Below are 16,075 nucleotides of genomic sequence, written 5' to 3'. Positions count from 1 at the left end.
AGTCAAACTGCACCATTGAAAAAAAATCACACAAGTGGACTGAACGTCAACATCTCCCAGTGGTAGAGAAAGGTTAAGCCTGGAAGCACAAGACACCAAAGTATTCTGAGGATGGGCTAACAGAAGCAAGCTTTGGAAATTTTAGAAGTTAATTGGTGAAAGGTTGCATTCATCACTCAAGAAAGTCTTCCGAAAGGATACAAGGTGATGACAAAAAGGCAAAGTCCAACAGCAAACAATGGTAGCCGCCATACCTGTCAACTGTACAGATTCACAGAATGCCCAGATTTTTGCCTCACTTTTGGTTAGTTTTTCATAAAAATTGCAGTTTTCTGACAAACTACTAGCAAACCATTAAATGTTAACATTAGAAAATGACAGACATTCGAGTTTCAGACTTCATACCCTTCAGAAAATTCAAGCTAATACAAAACCTGTTATTCTATCAACTTTAAGTTTGTAATAGCAAGGTTTAAAAATTGTCCCTATTTTTGGGCTTTTGTCCCACTTTATATATGGCTTTGTCCAGATTTCTTGCTCTAAGAGGTTGAGAGCAATGGCAGTCACCTGGCCCCACAAACCAGAGGACATAAAGTTTACAAATAGTACTGGATGCAACTTCAGAAAATAGGCATTGCTACCTGCTGCATCTCATCTGCACTACCAATCTGATTGCAAAATCTAAGGAAGGGGCATCACACCACCACCTACTAGTATTCTGCTGAAAACAGAACTCAGGGTTTCCAAACTTTCTTCTTTTCCTTCCAGCTAAAGTCTAGTGTCAAAAAGAAACTGCAGCATAATTTAGATGTCTGCCATATCAGCATGTTCATATCAAAGATATTTTACCACAAGATAAAAGGTATTATATGTAAGCAACTTCACTGACTTCTGTTTGCAATTTATGAGTGGCCTTCTAGAAAGGCATTATCTGTAGTACAGGATGTCTTCTAACAAATAACAGAGATGGCAAGGCAAAATGCCAATGTGTTCAGTAATGGGTTCTTTATATCAGACTGTCACACAAAGCAAAACGTGCAATTTCCGTCATTAACAGAAGCAGAGATATGTTGATTTGAGTGCAACTTCGGTGGTTTACCTGCCCATGCGGATAGACTGTAGGATTGAAATGAAGGTTCTGTCAGACTGCCGTTTCACATCTGTAAGTTCCATAGTCATCTGTATGCACTTTGACCAAGACTTGCCCTGAAGATAGAGAAGATCAATGAAGGAAGGTTATGAAGGTCAGACCATTACTTTTTCCAGCATTCTCACATTTATTGCAGCATGCCTAAAACACGTCAGCTTTGCAAAGACCACAAAATTCCTGAACAATATTTTCACATTTACTTTTCCTTACTTTAGTCCAATACTCATTTTTTTTTTTAGAGCCAATACCGTTCAAAATCAATTTGTAGAGCCAACACTTTTGGATGATGCATCATTCAGTAGAACAGACTTACCAAGTGAGAAGCAATTTTTCTCTTCAGTACTAACCTGGAAGCAGAACTTGGTAGACTGATTGACCTTGGCAACAGGAGGAAGCTGCAAGAAATCACCACAGACAATCAACTGGATTCCTCCAAATGGTTCATTCCTCTTTCGAACAACCCTACAGAATCAAGGTACAACAATAAAATTAGACATAACAGGAACCACTTTAAACCCTGCTGTGCAAAGTTGAAAAATGTTACACTAGCCTCTGTGTGCCTTAAAATATTAAGGTTTGTACTACTGCATTTTTCTATTACTGTTTCTTTATTCACTACTTAGTCTATATGTGGTGGTGGTGTACTTCAGATTTAACACCTGCCTATTTTCGGGTACCCATGTGAAAGAATAGACAGGAGAAAAGGAAACATTACAAAAGATCACACCAAACAAATAAGAATTGCAATCTCAGTCAAATCTTCACAGCATTAACTACAAGATTGCAGGCTACAAACTACAAAGTGGACCACTGGAGAAGTGGAGATAGTCTACTGTATAGGGGGGAAAAAACAAAACTGTATTCCAATCTCAGTATAAGCTACAGATAAAGCGGAAATGGTCTGCTTATCAATGCAAGCAGACTGTTTATTTTAAGCAAAGGAAAAAGATATGAACTTAGCATAACTATCCGTAACAGTGTTTCTATACTCCAACTCGCAGGACAGGACTAATGCTGTAGGCATTAGAATTGCATGACAAATTAAAGCTTTTCCAGGTAGATTGTCCTGGCAAGCCTCCAATATGGAGAACTGGAAGTAGCAAGAACATTTGAACTTATGGGAACTTTACTGGTAAATCCTCCATAACCCTGCCACCCTTGGAGGGTGGGGCTCTATGATCCTGTTTCTATTACAGCATACTTGGATTAAGATTATTAAGAAGACAGAATCCACTCTAGGTTTTCCCATGCAAATCCAAGAGCTTCAACCTAAACATCCACTGGAGCAATAACAGTTTTAAGCGGATTCAAAGCTGGTATGAACCTCTGGCATTTTCACCTGTAGGCCTGCTCCTGACTAGCACCAGCAATCAGGAAATATCCCACAACTGCAATCTCCTAACTAATACACCCACAGCCATTTTTACCCATATGTATGTTATAGTAGTATACGGACTTCAATGCAAGATAAGTAGTAAAATATTTGACTTTTGCATTCTTTTGCAGGATTCTTCAGGTGGGTTTGCATTTAAGGGTATTCACTTTGAGGAGCAAAACTGCTACTGAACTGTTTATAGGTTCATAAGTAGATACTAGACTATCTGCCCAAAGGCATTTATAAGCCTAGCCAGAATGTGTTGGCTTACGCTGCCCCCTTAGATTAGTTCCCTGTGCCTCTGTCCAGCAGAGCCACTGAAGTGATCCCCGGGGTAAACTGTTTCCCATCCACTCAAGGTTATTTTTGAAGAGTGTTAGCGAGGAGCTCTGCCTAATGTAGATTGGAATCTTCTTCCAAAGCATGGGAAGCCTCTGGGACAGGAATCTATCCCTCCAGCACGTCCTATTTATTGTTGTGGTGAGGTTTAGATTCCTAGAGCATGTGGCTCAAGGGGATAAGGTTTTCTTTAGGTGGAGCATGTCCATCAATTCTGAGTTGGACATGGCCTTGTATGTCAGGCAGAGACCACCTCAGAGTAGGTGGTATGCAACAGAGTACAGCTGGAGTTTCTTCAGTCGAGCTGCATAGGGCATCGGTTTCAGGCCAGTGATCCTCTTGGTGAGGTACTTCTGTGGTCTTTCCAGCTGTTGCAGGCATCTTGTAAGGTACATCCAAAATGGGGCATTGTACTCTATGATGGGTCTGATGAGTAGAGGGGCACAATGACCTCTTTTGATCTGGATGCAAACCCTTTTGTGATTAGGTGGGCCACGTAGGATTTTCTAACCACTTTGGCAATGTGATTATCTACTTGGGTCCCCAGATCCCTTATTATGTCTTCCGTATTTAGGGGACTACCACCTATGTGGTAGTTTGTGGGTACTTTGGAAAAAAAACAAAGGAGAGGACTATGCACTTTTTGGCATTTAGCTTGAGGCCATGATTTTGACACCAGGTATCCATCTCACGGAGACCCTTTTGGATGTCTGTGTCGGTCTCAATTATAGCCCCTAGTTTGCAGTAGTCTGCGAACTTGGTCAGCCATAGTCCTCCTGTGCTTGCCTGTACCTCTGAGAAGTGTATGCTGAACAGGAGGGGGTCCTAGGACTGAGCCAGGGGAATGCTACTTGCAACCGGTTTAGAGTCGGACCTAGCATCTGCAACTCTCGCCATGTGGGTTCTGTCCAGGAACCAGTTGGCAACCCATCTTGTGATGTAGGGGTTTATGTTCAGGCTGGTGAGCTTGTCTATAATACCAGAATGGGGAACAGTGTCAAAGGCCTTAGCGAGGTCTAGGTAGGCTGTGTGTACCACCTTTCCCTCGTCTATAGCCTTGGTAACTGTCTCAAAGAAGTCCACTAGGTTTTAGGAGGCATGATCTGCCCTTAAAGCCAAACTGGGTAGGGTTCAGTGTTTGGAGGTTCCCAATGTCTGTTAATGAGTTCTATGATGATGTGCTCCATAGCCTTGCAGACCAAGCTAGTCAGGCTTATAGGGTGATGGTTCCCGAGGTCTGTTGTGGCTCCACATTTGTGGAGCGGAATAAACATTGCTGTGCACCACTTTATGGGTACGTAGCCTGTGGAGAGGCAGAGTTTGAATAGGTTTAGGTGAGGGGTTAGTCTTGGAACTCATGTAGGATGCAGCCTGGGACACCATCCGGTCCCACTGATGTGGTGTTTATGGCTTTGGAGAGGACTGTTTTAGAGTGTCTGATTTCAGGGACTCTACATTCTTCTGGTATGGTTATGGCCCCTTTTGGGGGTGAAGTTTGCGCTGAACCTGTCTGCCAGGATGTTGGTGATATCAGTCGGTTCAGTGTATTTTCTGCCATTCTGCACTAACAGAGTAGATCTGAGCATTGCCACTTAGATTCTTGACATAGCTAAAGAATGCCTTGTGGTTAATCTTTGGAGTCCTTGGCAATTTTTTTTTCAAAGCATGCCTTGGATGATTTTATGAGGGATCGTAGTTTCTTGCCGATACTGATCAGGGATGTTTTCCCTTCTTGGGATTTTACTCTTTTCTGTACTAGTTTCCTCCTTCTATTGTATAGCTTGTTTATGGCAGGAGTCCACCAGACTGGTTTCCTTTTCTTGGAGGAGTGAGTCTTGGTTTTGCTTGGGATGGCACAATCCATGCATTCTTGTAGGTGCCCGTAGAATGCATTAAAGGATTTTGCAGCTTGGACAGCGTTATCCTTCAGCATGGGGGCTTTGAAACTTTCCACCTCTGTCTTAAGTAATGTGAAGTTTGCTTTTGAAAAGTTTTTCACAGTGGTTTCCTTGTCTGGGGGTGGAGGCAGAATCGGGATATCCAAAGTGATTTGTTTATGGTCAGATCTAACCAGCAAGGGGTTGACCTCTGGTGTGGAACACCGGTCGCCCATGTTGGTGATGACCAGGTCCAATATGTTGACACCTCTGGTGGGAGTGTTGCCAGTTGAACCAGGGCGTTTTGAGTTTATAAATTCTAGGAAATGTTGGGCAAGAGAGTTAATACTTTAGTAGTTCTCCTAGTTAATGTTTGGGTAATTGAAATCACCCAATATTAGGGTGTTTGGTAGGACCTTTATGTTTCCCAGTGTTTCCAGAAATGCGGAATGGGGGTCCTGGGACATGGTGGGGGATCTGTAGCAAGCTACAATTTGAATTGCAGTTTTGCCCATTGTTAGTTGCACATGGATGATCTCTGAAGCATCGTGCTGTGCCACTAACCTGGAGGTGGGTATCCTTGATGAATATGGATACGCCCCAGCCTTTTGTATATCGGTTTGGGTTCTGTGGCCGAAATGTATGGTACGAGTTGTAGCCTGGTAGTGCTGGGGTGCTCTCTGGAGCCTTAAACCGGGTTTCTGTTACTGCACATATATCGATATGATATATCAAGTGCGTGCATTTTGAGGTTTAGACTTCTGGCATTGAGTAGCATTACCCTCAGTTTTTTATTACTTGTGCTATTTACAGTGGTGGGTTTGTCTTTTGAGCCTTGCCTAAAAAAGGCACTATGGGGGGTGGCAAGAGCCTTGCCTAAAAAAGGCACTATGGGGAGTGGCAAGAGCCTTGGCCAGTATTCGAAAGCCTAAGGGTGACAGGTGCAAGCAGTCTAGTGAAGCAGCGTGGCTTGTAGAGCATGTCATCCCAGGTGGACAGACACTGGATCCCCTTTGAATGACACCAAAAACAGCCAATTGTTGAAATCGAGAATTTTTGGTATCATTCTTGGTGAGGGCAGGATGCTACTCAGGGTCAGGGACATACTGGCCTGGGCTGCGTGATCAGAGAGCTCTTCCATGTCTCTTCATGTAGTCCAGGGAGGTACGGCTCAGGTCATTCACACCATGGACTATGACAAGTCATATTTGTACTTGTTCTGGAGTGACCCGAGTGCTTGTGTTACGTGGTGGATCCTGGCACCCGACAGGCAGCCAACAGTAACCTTCTCCTTATTCAGCCTAGTGAGTGGGACGCTAGTGTGCCTGACTATAGATTATTCCTAGTTAGATGGATGTTTTCAAGTACTTCCTTTAAACACACATTTTCCCTTTTATGTATCGATTCCCAGGTTTATACTTTGAGTCAATAATTCCTTTGCTATACATTTTTGGATTCCCACATGCTAAGGTCTTTTTGGGATATGGCTTTTTGATATGATGAAGTCTCCTTATGGGGATGAAAGAGCAGTTTCTTAACCAGTCATTTTTAACATCTCTTGGTATTAGTTTACCTGTTAAACCCATTACATACAATATTTTGTAGTCCAAATCACATCAGACTCTAGCAACACTTTTTGGACTGAGACAGGCATGTGAGAGTCTACTTGCAGAGTCCAACATGCAAGTTTCCTTTGTGTCCTTTTATTTTCTTTCTTTTATCCTTTCCTTATGTCTTTATTAGTCTCTAGGTAGGACGATCTTGGACCAGACCCCTGATGTGAATATGTTCTATGTTGTTTGTATTTCTTTCCTATCTAAAAGTATCAGGCTTCTTGCACTTTTTTCTTAACTTCTTTTAAAACTTTTATAACACCAGATTTTATACACAGAACATTGCAATATATGTTTAACCTAAACATCAGTGTAACTTGCTCAATATAGGTTTTGGGTACAGTGGCACACTAGCATTTCCTGGATTCTGCATCTATTAACTCAGATGTGGAAAACTAGTTCACTTCTTAACCATGTATGTTTTGTATAAATCAACCAGGTTTTAAAAAGCATTCTATCATGCATAGCTGTATGAGAATGAAAGTGCTTACTACTTAGTTTATTGCTGCAGTTTAGGGTAATGGCAAATACATAAAAATGACAAGAGCTGGGCCATTCTCTAACTTAGAAGACAGAGTCATGAGCTCTTTCTACTGAGTAGACCCTTAAAGCATATCCTTGAGACTCTTCTGGATCTGAAGTGGCATCCAATTTATACTTTACAAAAAGGTATTAAAGGAAGTTCACCGTCTCTACAAAAATATCACGGGAAAAGCGTTATACAGGCAGATACAGCTCTGGAGGAGTGAGTTTCAGCACTCGGCAGCAATGGATTGATAAGCTTATATAAATTTTATAATTCTGCCCGTGACTGTTAACCAACTGGGTGCCCATGTTTAGCTTGAAAGGGAACCTCTGGTTGAAGTTTACCAGTTACATGAACCTTGAGCTATTAAGGCAGCAAGGGAATAGGGTACTGCAGTAAGTCATCCATTTCCTAGGTACAGCTTCAGTTTTTTCAAGTGGAGCCTTGTTGTGGGACAATCATAGGTTGGTACTAGGATATCGGCTCTAGGGCCTATGCAAGCCTAGCCATAACAATTCCCAGTTCCCTGGATATTTCTTCCCACAATATTTACTTCTCTGGGCCCCTGTCTAGCAGGGCGACTGACATGATCCCTGGGGTGAATATCCTATCTCCCATCCAATCATCAAGGTTCCTTTTGAAGAGGACCAATGAGGCGCTCTGCTTGACATGTATGGGCAGTCTATTCCAGAGTATGGAGAGTCTCTGGGTCAGGAACCTATCCCTCCAGCACATTTTGTTCATTGTGATGACAATCAGTACTACAGATACCATGTATCCAGTGTTTCAAGAACTGATTTTTTTGTGCTATATCAGGAATAGCACCTTCTTTAATGGAAGGAATACTCACTGGCTTGCATCTAAAAGAGCTCCAAGAACAAGACATGGCTGGAGTGTATTAGCTGGGCTTTGGCCAGGTTTGTGGACATTCCCAGACTTTGGAAACATGTCAGGGTAAACTGTAGAGTTGCCGGCCTCTTCTCTAGAGGTGAAGTCTGAAGCAGGCAGTAATTCTCATAGGAATGTAGATACTTTTAGTTCTACAGTAGGCATCTACTGCATTTGGCCACTTTTGGTGCAGTAGATACATTTATTTCTGTGCCCTTAAGTTTGACATTTGGATACAGCAAAGTCCATCTGGGTAAGAAACCCATTTTCAGCAGAGGCCTGGTGGGGAAGCTCTAGTATAAATAGAAGGAAAAAGATATACAGCTTTTACATAATTATCAGAAGTTAACTTGCAGATAAACCCAAAAACGTACGTACGTTTTTACATGGGAAGGTAAACACACGTCTAAGCATATCTAACAAACTTGGAAATGCTTACAGAGAAGATTAATAAGCATGTCTGCAGACATACATTTACACAGGAAGTTTAACAAAACATGGCAGACAGGATATGTATAGTGTATCATGATGAAATTTGCATATAGGTGTGATGGCAATAAAGAGAGACTGTATAATTGGTCAGGTTATTTGAGTAACTACAGAAATCCTCACTAGTAGAAGTAGAGAAACAAATGAAAGTAAGGGAGGTAAAGGATGGCAATGTGGGGTGAAATAGAAGAATTAAAACTGAGATTAGACAATATGGTAGGTTGATTCATTAGTACAGGGAGTTGGTGATTAGGTAGAGTAGGGGGATCCAAGTTGGAAGAAGGAAGGTGAACAATTAGTAAAGGTTTTAATTGCAATTCAGATAAAGGGGGAGGAAAGGAGGCAGGAGTGGAGTCATTGAAACAGGGTGAAGTAAATGGGTGGGAGTTAGCTTGGTTTGGAACAGGGACAGATAATTGACCAGAGTTGTAAGTTTTAGTTCAAACTTGAATTTCTTGAAGTTATACTGGATTCCATAGTTTGGACAGAGTAGGAGTATGAACATTGTCCAGCAGTTTTGTTTGGTTTATATAGTATTAAAAGTTGTTAGTCTTCACAGTGGAGAGCCCGGTTAGGAGTGTAGATTTGAAGTATTGGTTTTAAGTCAGCGTACGCCTCAGAAATGTAGATATTATGGGCAATTGTTAGTTTGAGGTAGTTTAGATGTTGTGGAAATTCTAGCCAGTTAAGGGGATTAAGAGCTAAACAGTGGTGTTTAAAATATAAGCCTATTGCAAATGTAGCAATTTTGTTATAGCAGGATTCAACCTTATTTTAGTGTGTTCTGAAGGTTGGTTAAAATGGGGGCACCTTATTGTGGGTAGCAGGTAGATTTGTGGCTAATGTTTCGGTGGCTTTATCCATGAAATTTGAGCCTACAGTGCATCCCTAAGTTTGTGGTGTGTAGTGCTATGTATATGAAGGTCAAATGTAAGTTTATTATCTATTGTTCTTTCTACTAATTTGGTATATGGGACCACTTCGATTTCTGTGTTATTTAATGAAAATATCTTAGTCAGTTGAGATCATCCTTGGTGTAAAAAGGAGGGGTTTGGGAGTTGAGTAACAGGTTGTGCATTATTTAGGCAGGACTTGAGAAGGCAGTTTGGGTTATTTGCCTGAGCTGTACTATGTTGTTGGAAGAGGAGATGAGAGTGGAGTCATCGGTGTATTGGATTAGGGATCTTTGGCAGAAGACCGTATGGAGGTTATTTATGAAGGTGTTGAAGAAGAGGTCCAAGGATGGATCCTCGTGAACTCCTGTTTTGATGGTTAGATGTTGAGAGAAACAGCCTGGCCATTTTACACATAGTTGCCTGTCAGATAGGTAGCTAGAAAACCACTGTAGAGTGGGACCAGAAAGGCCAAGGAAAGAAAGTTGCTGTAAGAGTTTGGAGAGGAGACGGCACTGAAAATTTTCTATAGATCAAGAGTGAGGCTAGCTGGCCAGAGTCTTGATTTGTTAATTGTGTCCATGAATGATATTGTGGTGGTTGTGCTATGAGCTGGTCTAAAGTTGTTGGGTAGGTGTTATTAGTTCATTGTGGATTAGGTGGTCAAGGAAGTGTTTGTATACACATTAAGAGTTTGACGAGAGGAGATGGGATGAGAATGGGGTGGAAATTAGACAATTCAGTAGATTTACCTCCTTTATGTAATGGGGTTATAATTGATTTTTCCCAAGGGAGGGGATGCGGTATTCTATGATCTACTGATGAGAATACAGACTGGGTAGGCAATAGCATCAGCAGCAATTTTCAACTATTTGTCTGGAAGGTTATCAGCGGAAACAGCATGGTTTTATTTTATGTAACAAGTTACACATATAGCTAGTGGATACAGGATGTAGTGCGAGGCATGGAGGTTTAGAGGCTGTGGCTGAAATGTTACGAGTAGAGAGGGATGGTAATGCAGTGTGTTTGGATGATGTTTAAGAGGTGTGTTGAGATCATCTGTGGAGTCAGGACTAGAGATCTTGTAGGATTGACTAAGACAGCTACACTTTCTACAAAGTGAGTATTAAACAATTTTGCAATTTGAGATGGAGCTTTGTCTATGAATGGGGAAGGGTTTTGCTTGGACCCTGATGTGAGAAGTGGCAATACAGACCCAGAGGTTGTTTTTGTGGTCAGTTAGTTGTGAAGTATTGCTTCTTATCAACAGTTATAAGCTTCATTGCCTGATTGTGTAAATATCTGTAGTTTTGTAGATTTTGGTCAGTTTTCTTCTGCCATTCCCTCCAGGCTTTGTCTCCATTTACAAGTAGTTTTTGTGGAATTTGTTAAACAAGGAGCATGAATGATTTTGGTTCTTTTTGTTCAAAGCAATGCTAGGCTATTAAGGGTGTCCATAAATAGCTTCTTAAAGCAATTAACTGTCGTCTAGGGGTAGCATTTTCAGTATGGACCAGTTTAGGGATAAGAGGTGCTTGCTGAAGTTAGGTTGCATGAGGTTTTATAATTATGGCTTTGAGTGATTGGGTGGTTGTCTACAAGTGTATGCAGGTAATTGGTCGCTTAGTGTCTGGGAGAGTACCAGAGTTGGAATATTTATTTGGATCTGTAACTAAGATCCCGTCTAGAATTGATTCATGGTTGTTGCTTTTAGGAATTAGAGTTGGAGTTGTAATAAGTTGTGTGAATCCAAAAAGATTTATACTGTTGTATGGAAGTTGGAGATTACGTTTTGCCAGTTGGTATCACCACCCATGATAATCATTTACTGGATATATTTTGAGACATCAGGATGTCTAGTATTGGAGTGCCGTGACCAGGGGAGGGATGTAAAGAACTGTAAAACAAAGTTTAGTTTTATTACAATTTAAGAAGGCTATGAGAATACAGCATTACTAAATTTAGGCATGGGCTTGGAGTAGGGTACTTGCATACAAGTTGGGGTAGATGAAAGTTACCTCCTCTGCTTTATGAGTTCCATCAGATATTATAGTGAAGCCTGGACAGAGTAGTTCAGAGTCTTGTATATTTGGTTTTAGCCATGTCTTTGTGATTATATCAAGGCTAGGTTAGCCACATTTGTTTTATTACAGATGTTATAGGTTTATTGCGACTAGAAATAGTATGTTAGAGGAGGATCTATTATAAGAAAGGGAAGTTGAAATAGATCCTGGGTTTGGGTGAATGTCCCCACACTGGGGTAAATCTGAGAAATGGGAGGAGTAATGGTTGGTGCAGAGTTTGGTTTTAAGAGGAGTGATAGTTTACTATTAAAGCATGGCTGCAAAATGTTATATTTTGTAAACAGGGCACGTGACTTAAGAAGGCTAGCTCATATTAGAGTAACTTTCTTTTTTAAAGCCTGTGTCAGATGTGATGGATTTTTTGATAACATTGATTTTGTGGGTTTTGAGTGCTGTGCAATGGGTTAGAAGTGAGACAATTAGTGTGAGGCAGAGGTGGCAGATTATGGTAGGATAGGGTGATCCATGTTAAGAGTAGCTAATAGGAGTAAAAGGGATCAGAGAAAAAAAAGATCTGGTAGGAGTGGAATTGCTAATGGGTTTGATGTGGTATTGAGAGTTGGGCCAGGTGCAGTGACAGACTTCTAATACTTGCATACGGGTGGGGTATAGGAAGAGGTAAAGTGGAAAATGTATGTGATTGGTGAAAGCATTGGAGGGGTGTAGTTAAGGATAGTATAAATGTAGCTGAAGTGGGGCGGGTAGGAATTGAGGGCAGGTTAGGGGAGCAGAATGACACAAGAGAAGGGCAGGTTAGGGAGCAGAATGACACGAGAGGAGCGAGGGGATAATAACTACCTTACCAGTATTTTTCCCAAATAAAAAGAGAAGTCTTGTACTGCTGTCCATGCTTAAATGTTATGTTATATTTAAAGTTTTTGATTTTACTTACAGATGAGCATCACTTAAAAAGATTAGGTTTCATTAGACAGAACCTTTACTGGTTTGGGAACACAAAGGTAGAAATGGATTCAAATCAATTGTGAAATTTGGAGCCACAGAAGAGGTTATAATAAATCCATTCTACCGGGGGAGGGGGGGTCCCTCTAACTGCATGCATGAAGGTCAGGGCTCAATTCAGTGCTTAAGTTTTACAGGTTAAACAGTTTCTTTAACTAGAGTCCAGCAGATAAGATATTGAAAACCTTGCTTTAATAAGCTGCAATTTGGAAGATTGTATGATGTCTAGCTGCCTTTTAAAGTCCACAGGAAACTTTCCCTTGGGAGTCCTGCTTGGCCAGGACAGTAGAGAAAGCAACTTCAGGTAGGTAATCACAGTTTCACCAATTGTGTGTGTATTAAGAGAAAATTGTTCCTGGGTATAAAATTCAGGGTAAATAACTATTTCCCTGGCATCTCCTGTGATGGGGAGAAAATCAGATAGAGGTCAAATTGGAAATCCCCTTCTTTGGGCATCTGGTACTACCTGTCTTTTCCAGGTAAGTGAAGGTAGGAAAATTTCAGGTCTACAGTAGCCATGAAGGCTTGAAGGAAGAGGCACTAGAGGTGGCCACTGACCTAGTAGAATGAGCCTTAGGAGGTCCAGATAAGGACAACCCCTTCTTACACACATGGGAAATAACTGCTTCTTGCTGACAATCTGCAACTGTTTGGAGTGGATGGTGCAACATGTGCTTTTCCTTTATTGGCAAAACATAGAAAGGCAGGAAGATTGATAGACTGATTAAGGATTCAGAAGCCACCTTAGGAAAGATAGATTGATTTGTTCTCATGGTGATTATCCTTGTGGAAAGCTAATTAGGGAACTTTACACAATGTGTGAAGCTCTGATATTCTCCTTTTTCCAAGACAGACATGTCAAATCAACTATAGCTACAGGTTCACAAGGAGGTCAAGGCCTGCAGAAAAATATCCCAAGGGGAAACCAGATCTCAAAGGAGAGTTTGTAGAGGAATGGTGCCCCTTTAAGGCAGCCTTCAACAAGCTCATGAAAGCGATGGGTGACCAAAGTATGAAAACTAGAAATTGCAGCTAATTGAACCTTGATAGTAGAGTAACTAGATCTACTGTGATGACCAGAAGCCAAAAAGCCCAAGACAGCTGGTAAAGGAGCTGAAAGAGATCCAAATTCCGAATGGAAGCCCAGATCAAGAATCTTTCCCCATTTACTTGTGTAAATCCTGCTAGTGGAAGGTTTCTGTGCAGAGATCAGAATGTGTATGTGTATAACTAGGGATAAAAGTCTGGACTGTAACCATAACCAGAAGTAGAGAAACCATGCAATCAACTTTAAGACTTCTAGGTCTGGGGGAGGCATCCTGCAGGGTGACCGAAGATCTAAAATGGGGCTCAGCACCCAAAGAGGGTGAAGCAAGATGAGAAAAAGGGAAGTGAAACCACACCTGTCAAGGCCAGAAGGGAGAAATGAGGACTACCATAGCCTTGATCCACACTGCTCTATAGAAATTGAGAAGCTAGGCATAGCAGAGACTGGGTGGTCAAAATAACCTACTGCATTTGGTGTTTGAGGGGGGAAGCAGAGAGACAGCAGCTTGGGTCAGCTCCAGTAGATGAAAATCTGATCCACAGCTGAGACTGAGGGACAGCTTGTGAGGGAAGAGGATATACCCAAGCAACCTGTTCACTAGAATACTGGACTCCCCAGTATGTGTGTTATCAGAAAGCAGTAAGATGACATCGCCCACTGCAAAGCCCTCATGGCCTTTTGACATGCAGAGTATGAACATGCCCTCCCCCCATCTACTTGTTTATGTACTAAGCTACAGACATTGTACTCTGGATGGAGATCATACCCCTGGGAATGGAGTCCTGGAAGGTCTGCACTGCTAAATCTGCCCTGATCACCAGGATGTTGATATGAAGCTTGGCTGAAGACCATGTGTTTTGGACAGTCTTCCACCCAAAAATACCCCCCATCTCAGTTGATACACTGTGGCCCCCATGGGAGAGGGAAAACAGTCAAGCGTGACATACAATTAGAGATTCTAGCCACCACTGAGTAAAAGTTTTGAAAATTTCTGAGACATTGAAAATTCATGGGATGACACCTCACTGGCCAGAGTTAAAAAGTCCAGTGGAGCACCTTCACATGAAATCTGACTGGGGGTGGAGAACTAAGGGAATGGTAGCTGTCACAGAGCAGAGAAGATTCAAAATCAACCATGCTGGTGGCTGCTGACAGGAAAGTACTCCTACTACCAGTTAAAGCTTGGTGACCATGGCCTCAGGTAGTCTGCCTACTTGTAGCACATTGAAGTTGGACTGTTTACAATTATCCCCAGTAGTGAGCAAAGAGTGCCTGCCTTGCAGTAGAAGTATGACCGGCTCATAACCACTCCCACCAGGAATCAAGTATAGCAACACTCAGAATCCCAAAAGCCAGAGATGGGCTGCAACCACTGCCGTGCATTTGGTGAACACACAGGGGGCTGTGTGAAATCAAAATGGCATGGCTCTAAAATGAAAATGACAGACCCCCAACTGGAAGTGGAGAAGCCTCCTGGAGTGTCTGCCCATCTCTATCTAGTTGGATGTTTTTGACGCATCTCCAAGATGCATACTATCAGCCTTCTCAAGAAGAAAAGGCTAGACTGAATCATGACCATCTGGAATTTCATCTGTTTCACATATTGGTTCAAGTGACAGTCGTCCAAAATTAACTTTGGGTCCCCATTTTTCTTTGGCACCAAAAAGTGCCTCAAGTAAACTTCAGATCTGTGTTGGTTTGGTGGGAACTCGGATTTCCTGTCTAGCAGCTTATCTAAAGCTGCTGCCTTTCGATGAGAGGGTGGTACATCAGACAGCATCTTTATGATCCTCCTCTGTGCTAGAAATAAAGGATCCTCAACACTCACCACTGACACTTGAGGGACGTTCATTGGGAACAAAAATACACAGTATTTCCAGATGCAGCTCTCTACAAGCAGAATTTCCCTCAAGAGCACACAGGAAACACTCAGTCCTGGGGCCAGGTTTCTCTCTCCATGCCCCAAATAAGACTCTACACTGACACCATTTAGAGCAGGGTACTCAAAGCAAAGTCCTCCACCACACTCTGAAACCAGTGTTCTGTGTCCCTGCTCCAAGTAGACAACACACACCTGGGAAGGGCTGGAACAAAGGTAGATACTGCAATCAGAACACTCCAAAGCCAGCTATTCTAAGGCTCTTACCACGGTATCCACTTATACTTCGTAAAATTAACACTTCAACAAATGGTAGTGTGACCAATGCAGCAAAGCTTTCAGGAGCCAGTGTCACCAAATACAAGAACTCTCAAGATTAAAACATTCTCCAAAATGACCAGTGACAATGCAAAGTTTAACTGTAATTAATAAAAGAAAACACTAAATATCTATTTACAATAAACAGAGTTTCAATCACAGAAATTAACAGATGAAAAAAATCTACACATACAGAAAACTTTCAAAATCTCACTACAATTTCCTGACTGATCTAAAGAATTACTGTCCCCTAATTCACTTACTAGAGCAAGGCAAGATGCTGTGGGTGGGTCCTTTGTCAGATCTCACAGACTACACTGAGACTTCCATCTCATCTAGTATTTAAAACTAAATTTCAGTGCTGGATTACAGAAGGACATCACATGCATCTGGTCACCTAACTTATGGCTCCCACACCACCTCCGTTACTAGGACCCACCCCCCTTTACTAGAAAGTAAACCAGAATCTAGTAAGTGTCATAATACATACAACACAGAGCTTTGCTAAAATGTGTTACTTCATCTGGAAGCTATAAAAACATGAAATAAAACTTCTACCCTTCCAGGGTAGCAATTAGTTCACCCCTAATGACAATATGGAATTCCTAGCCCTGGTTTTCAGACATTTTGTTTCTG

The 16,075-nt window shown here is 41.7% G+C and overlaps 1 protein-coding gene across 1 annotated transcript in view; it reads right to left on the bottom strand.

Annotated features, from left to right (window-relative positions):
- The window catches only part of PIF1 (PIF1 5'-to-3' DNA helicase), a 457,383-nt gene that overhangs the window by 234,257 nt on the left and 207,051 nt on the right, over window positions 1–16,075 (bottom strand). Inside the window, exons 6-7 of the mRNA XM_044086793.1 lie at window positions 1,498–1,612; window positions 1,100–1,206 (exon numbers count right to left, since the gene is read on the bottom strand). Coding sequence (XP_043942728.1) covers window positions 1,100–1,206; window positions 1,498–1,612 — 222 coding nt within the window. The remainder of the gene's footprint in view (window positions 1–1,099; window positions 1,207–1,497; window positions 1,613–16,075) is intronic.

This window comes from Protopterus annectens, chromosome 10.part0 (genome assembly GCF_019279795.1).
Source record: "Protopterus annectens isolate FY-2018-M chromosome 10.part0, PAN1.0, whole genome shotgun sequence".
NCBI classification, from domain to species: Eukaryota; Metazoa; Chordata; order Ceratodontiformes; family Protopteridae; genus Protopterus; species Protopterus annectens.
Note: the sequence above shows the minus strand (reverse complement) of the source record. Positions and strands in the feature narration are given on the sequence as shown.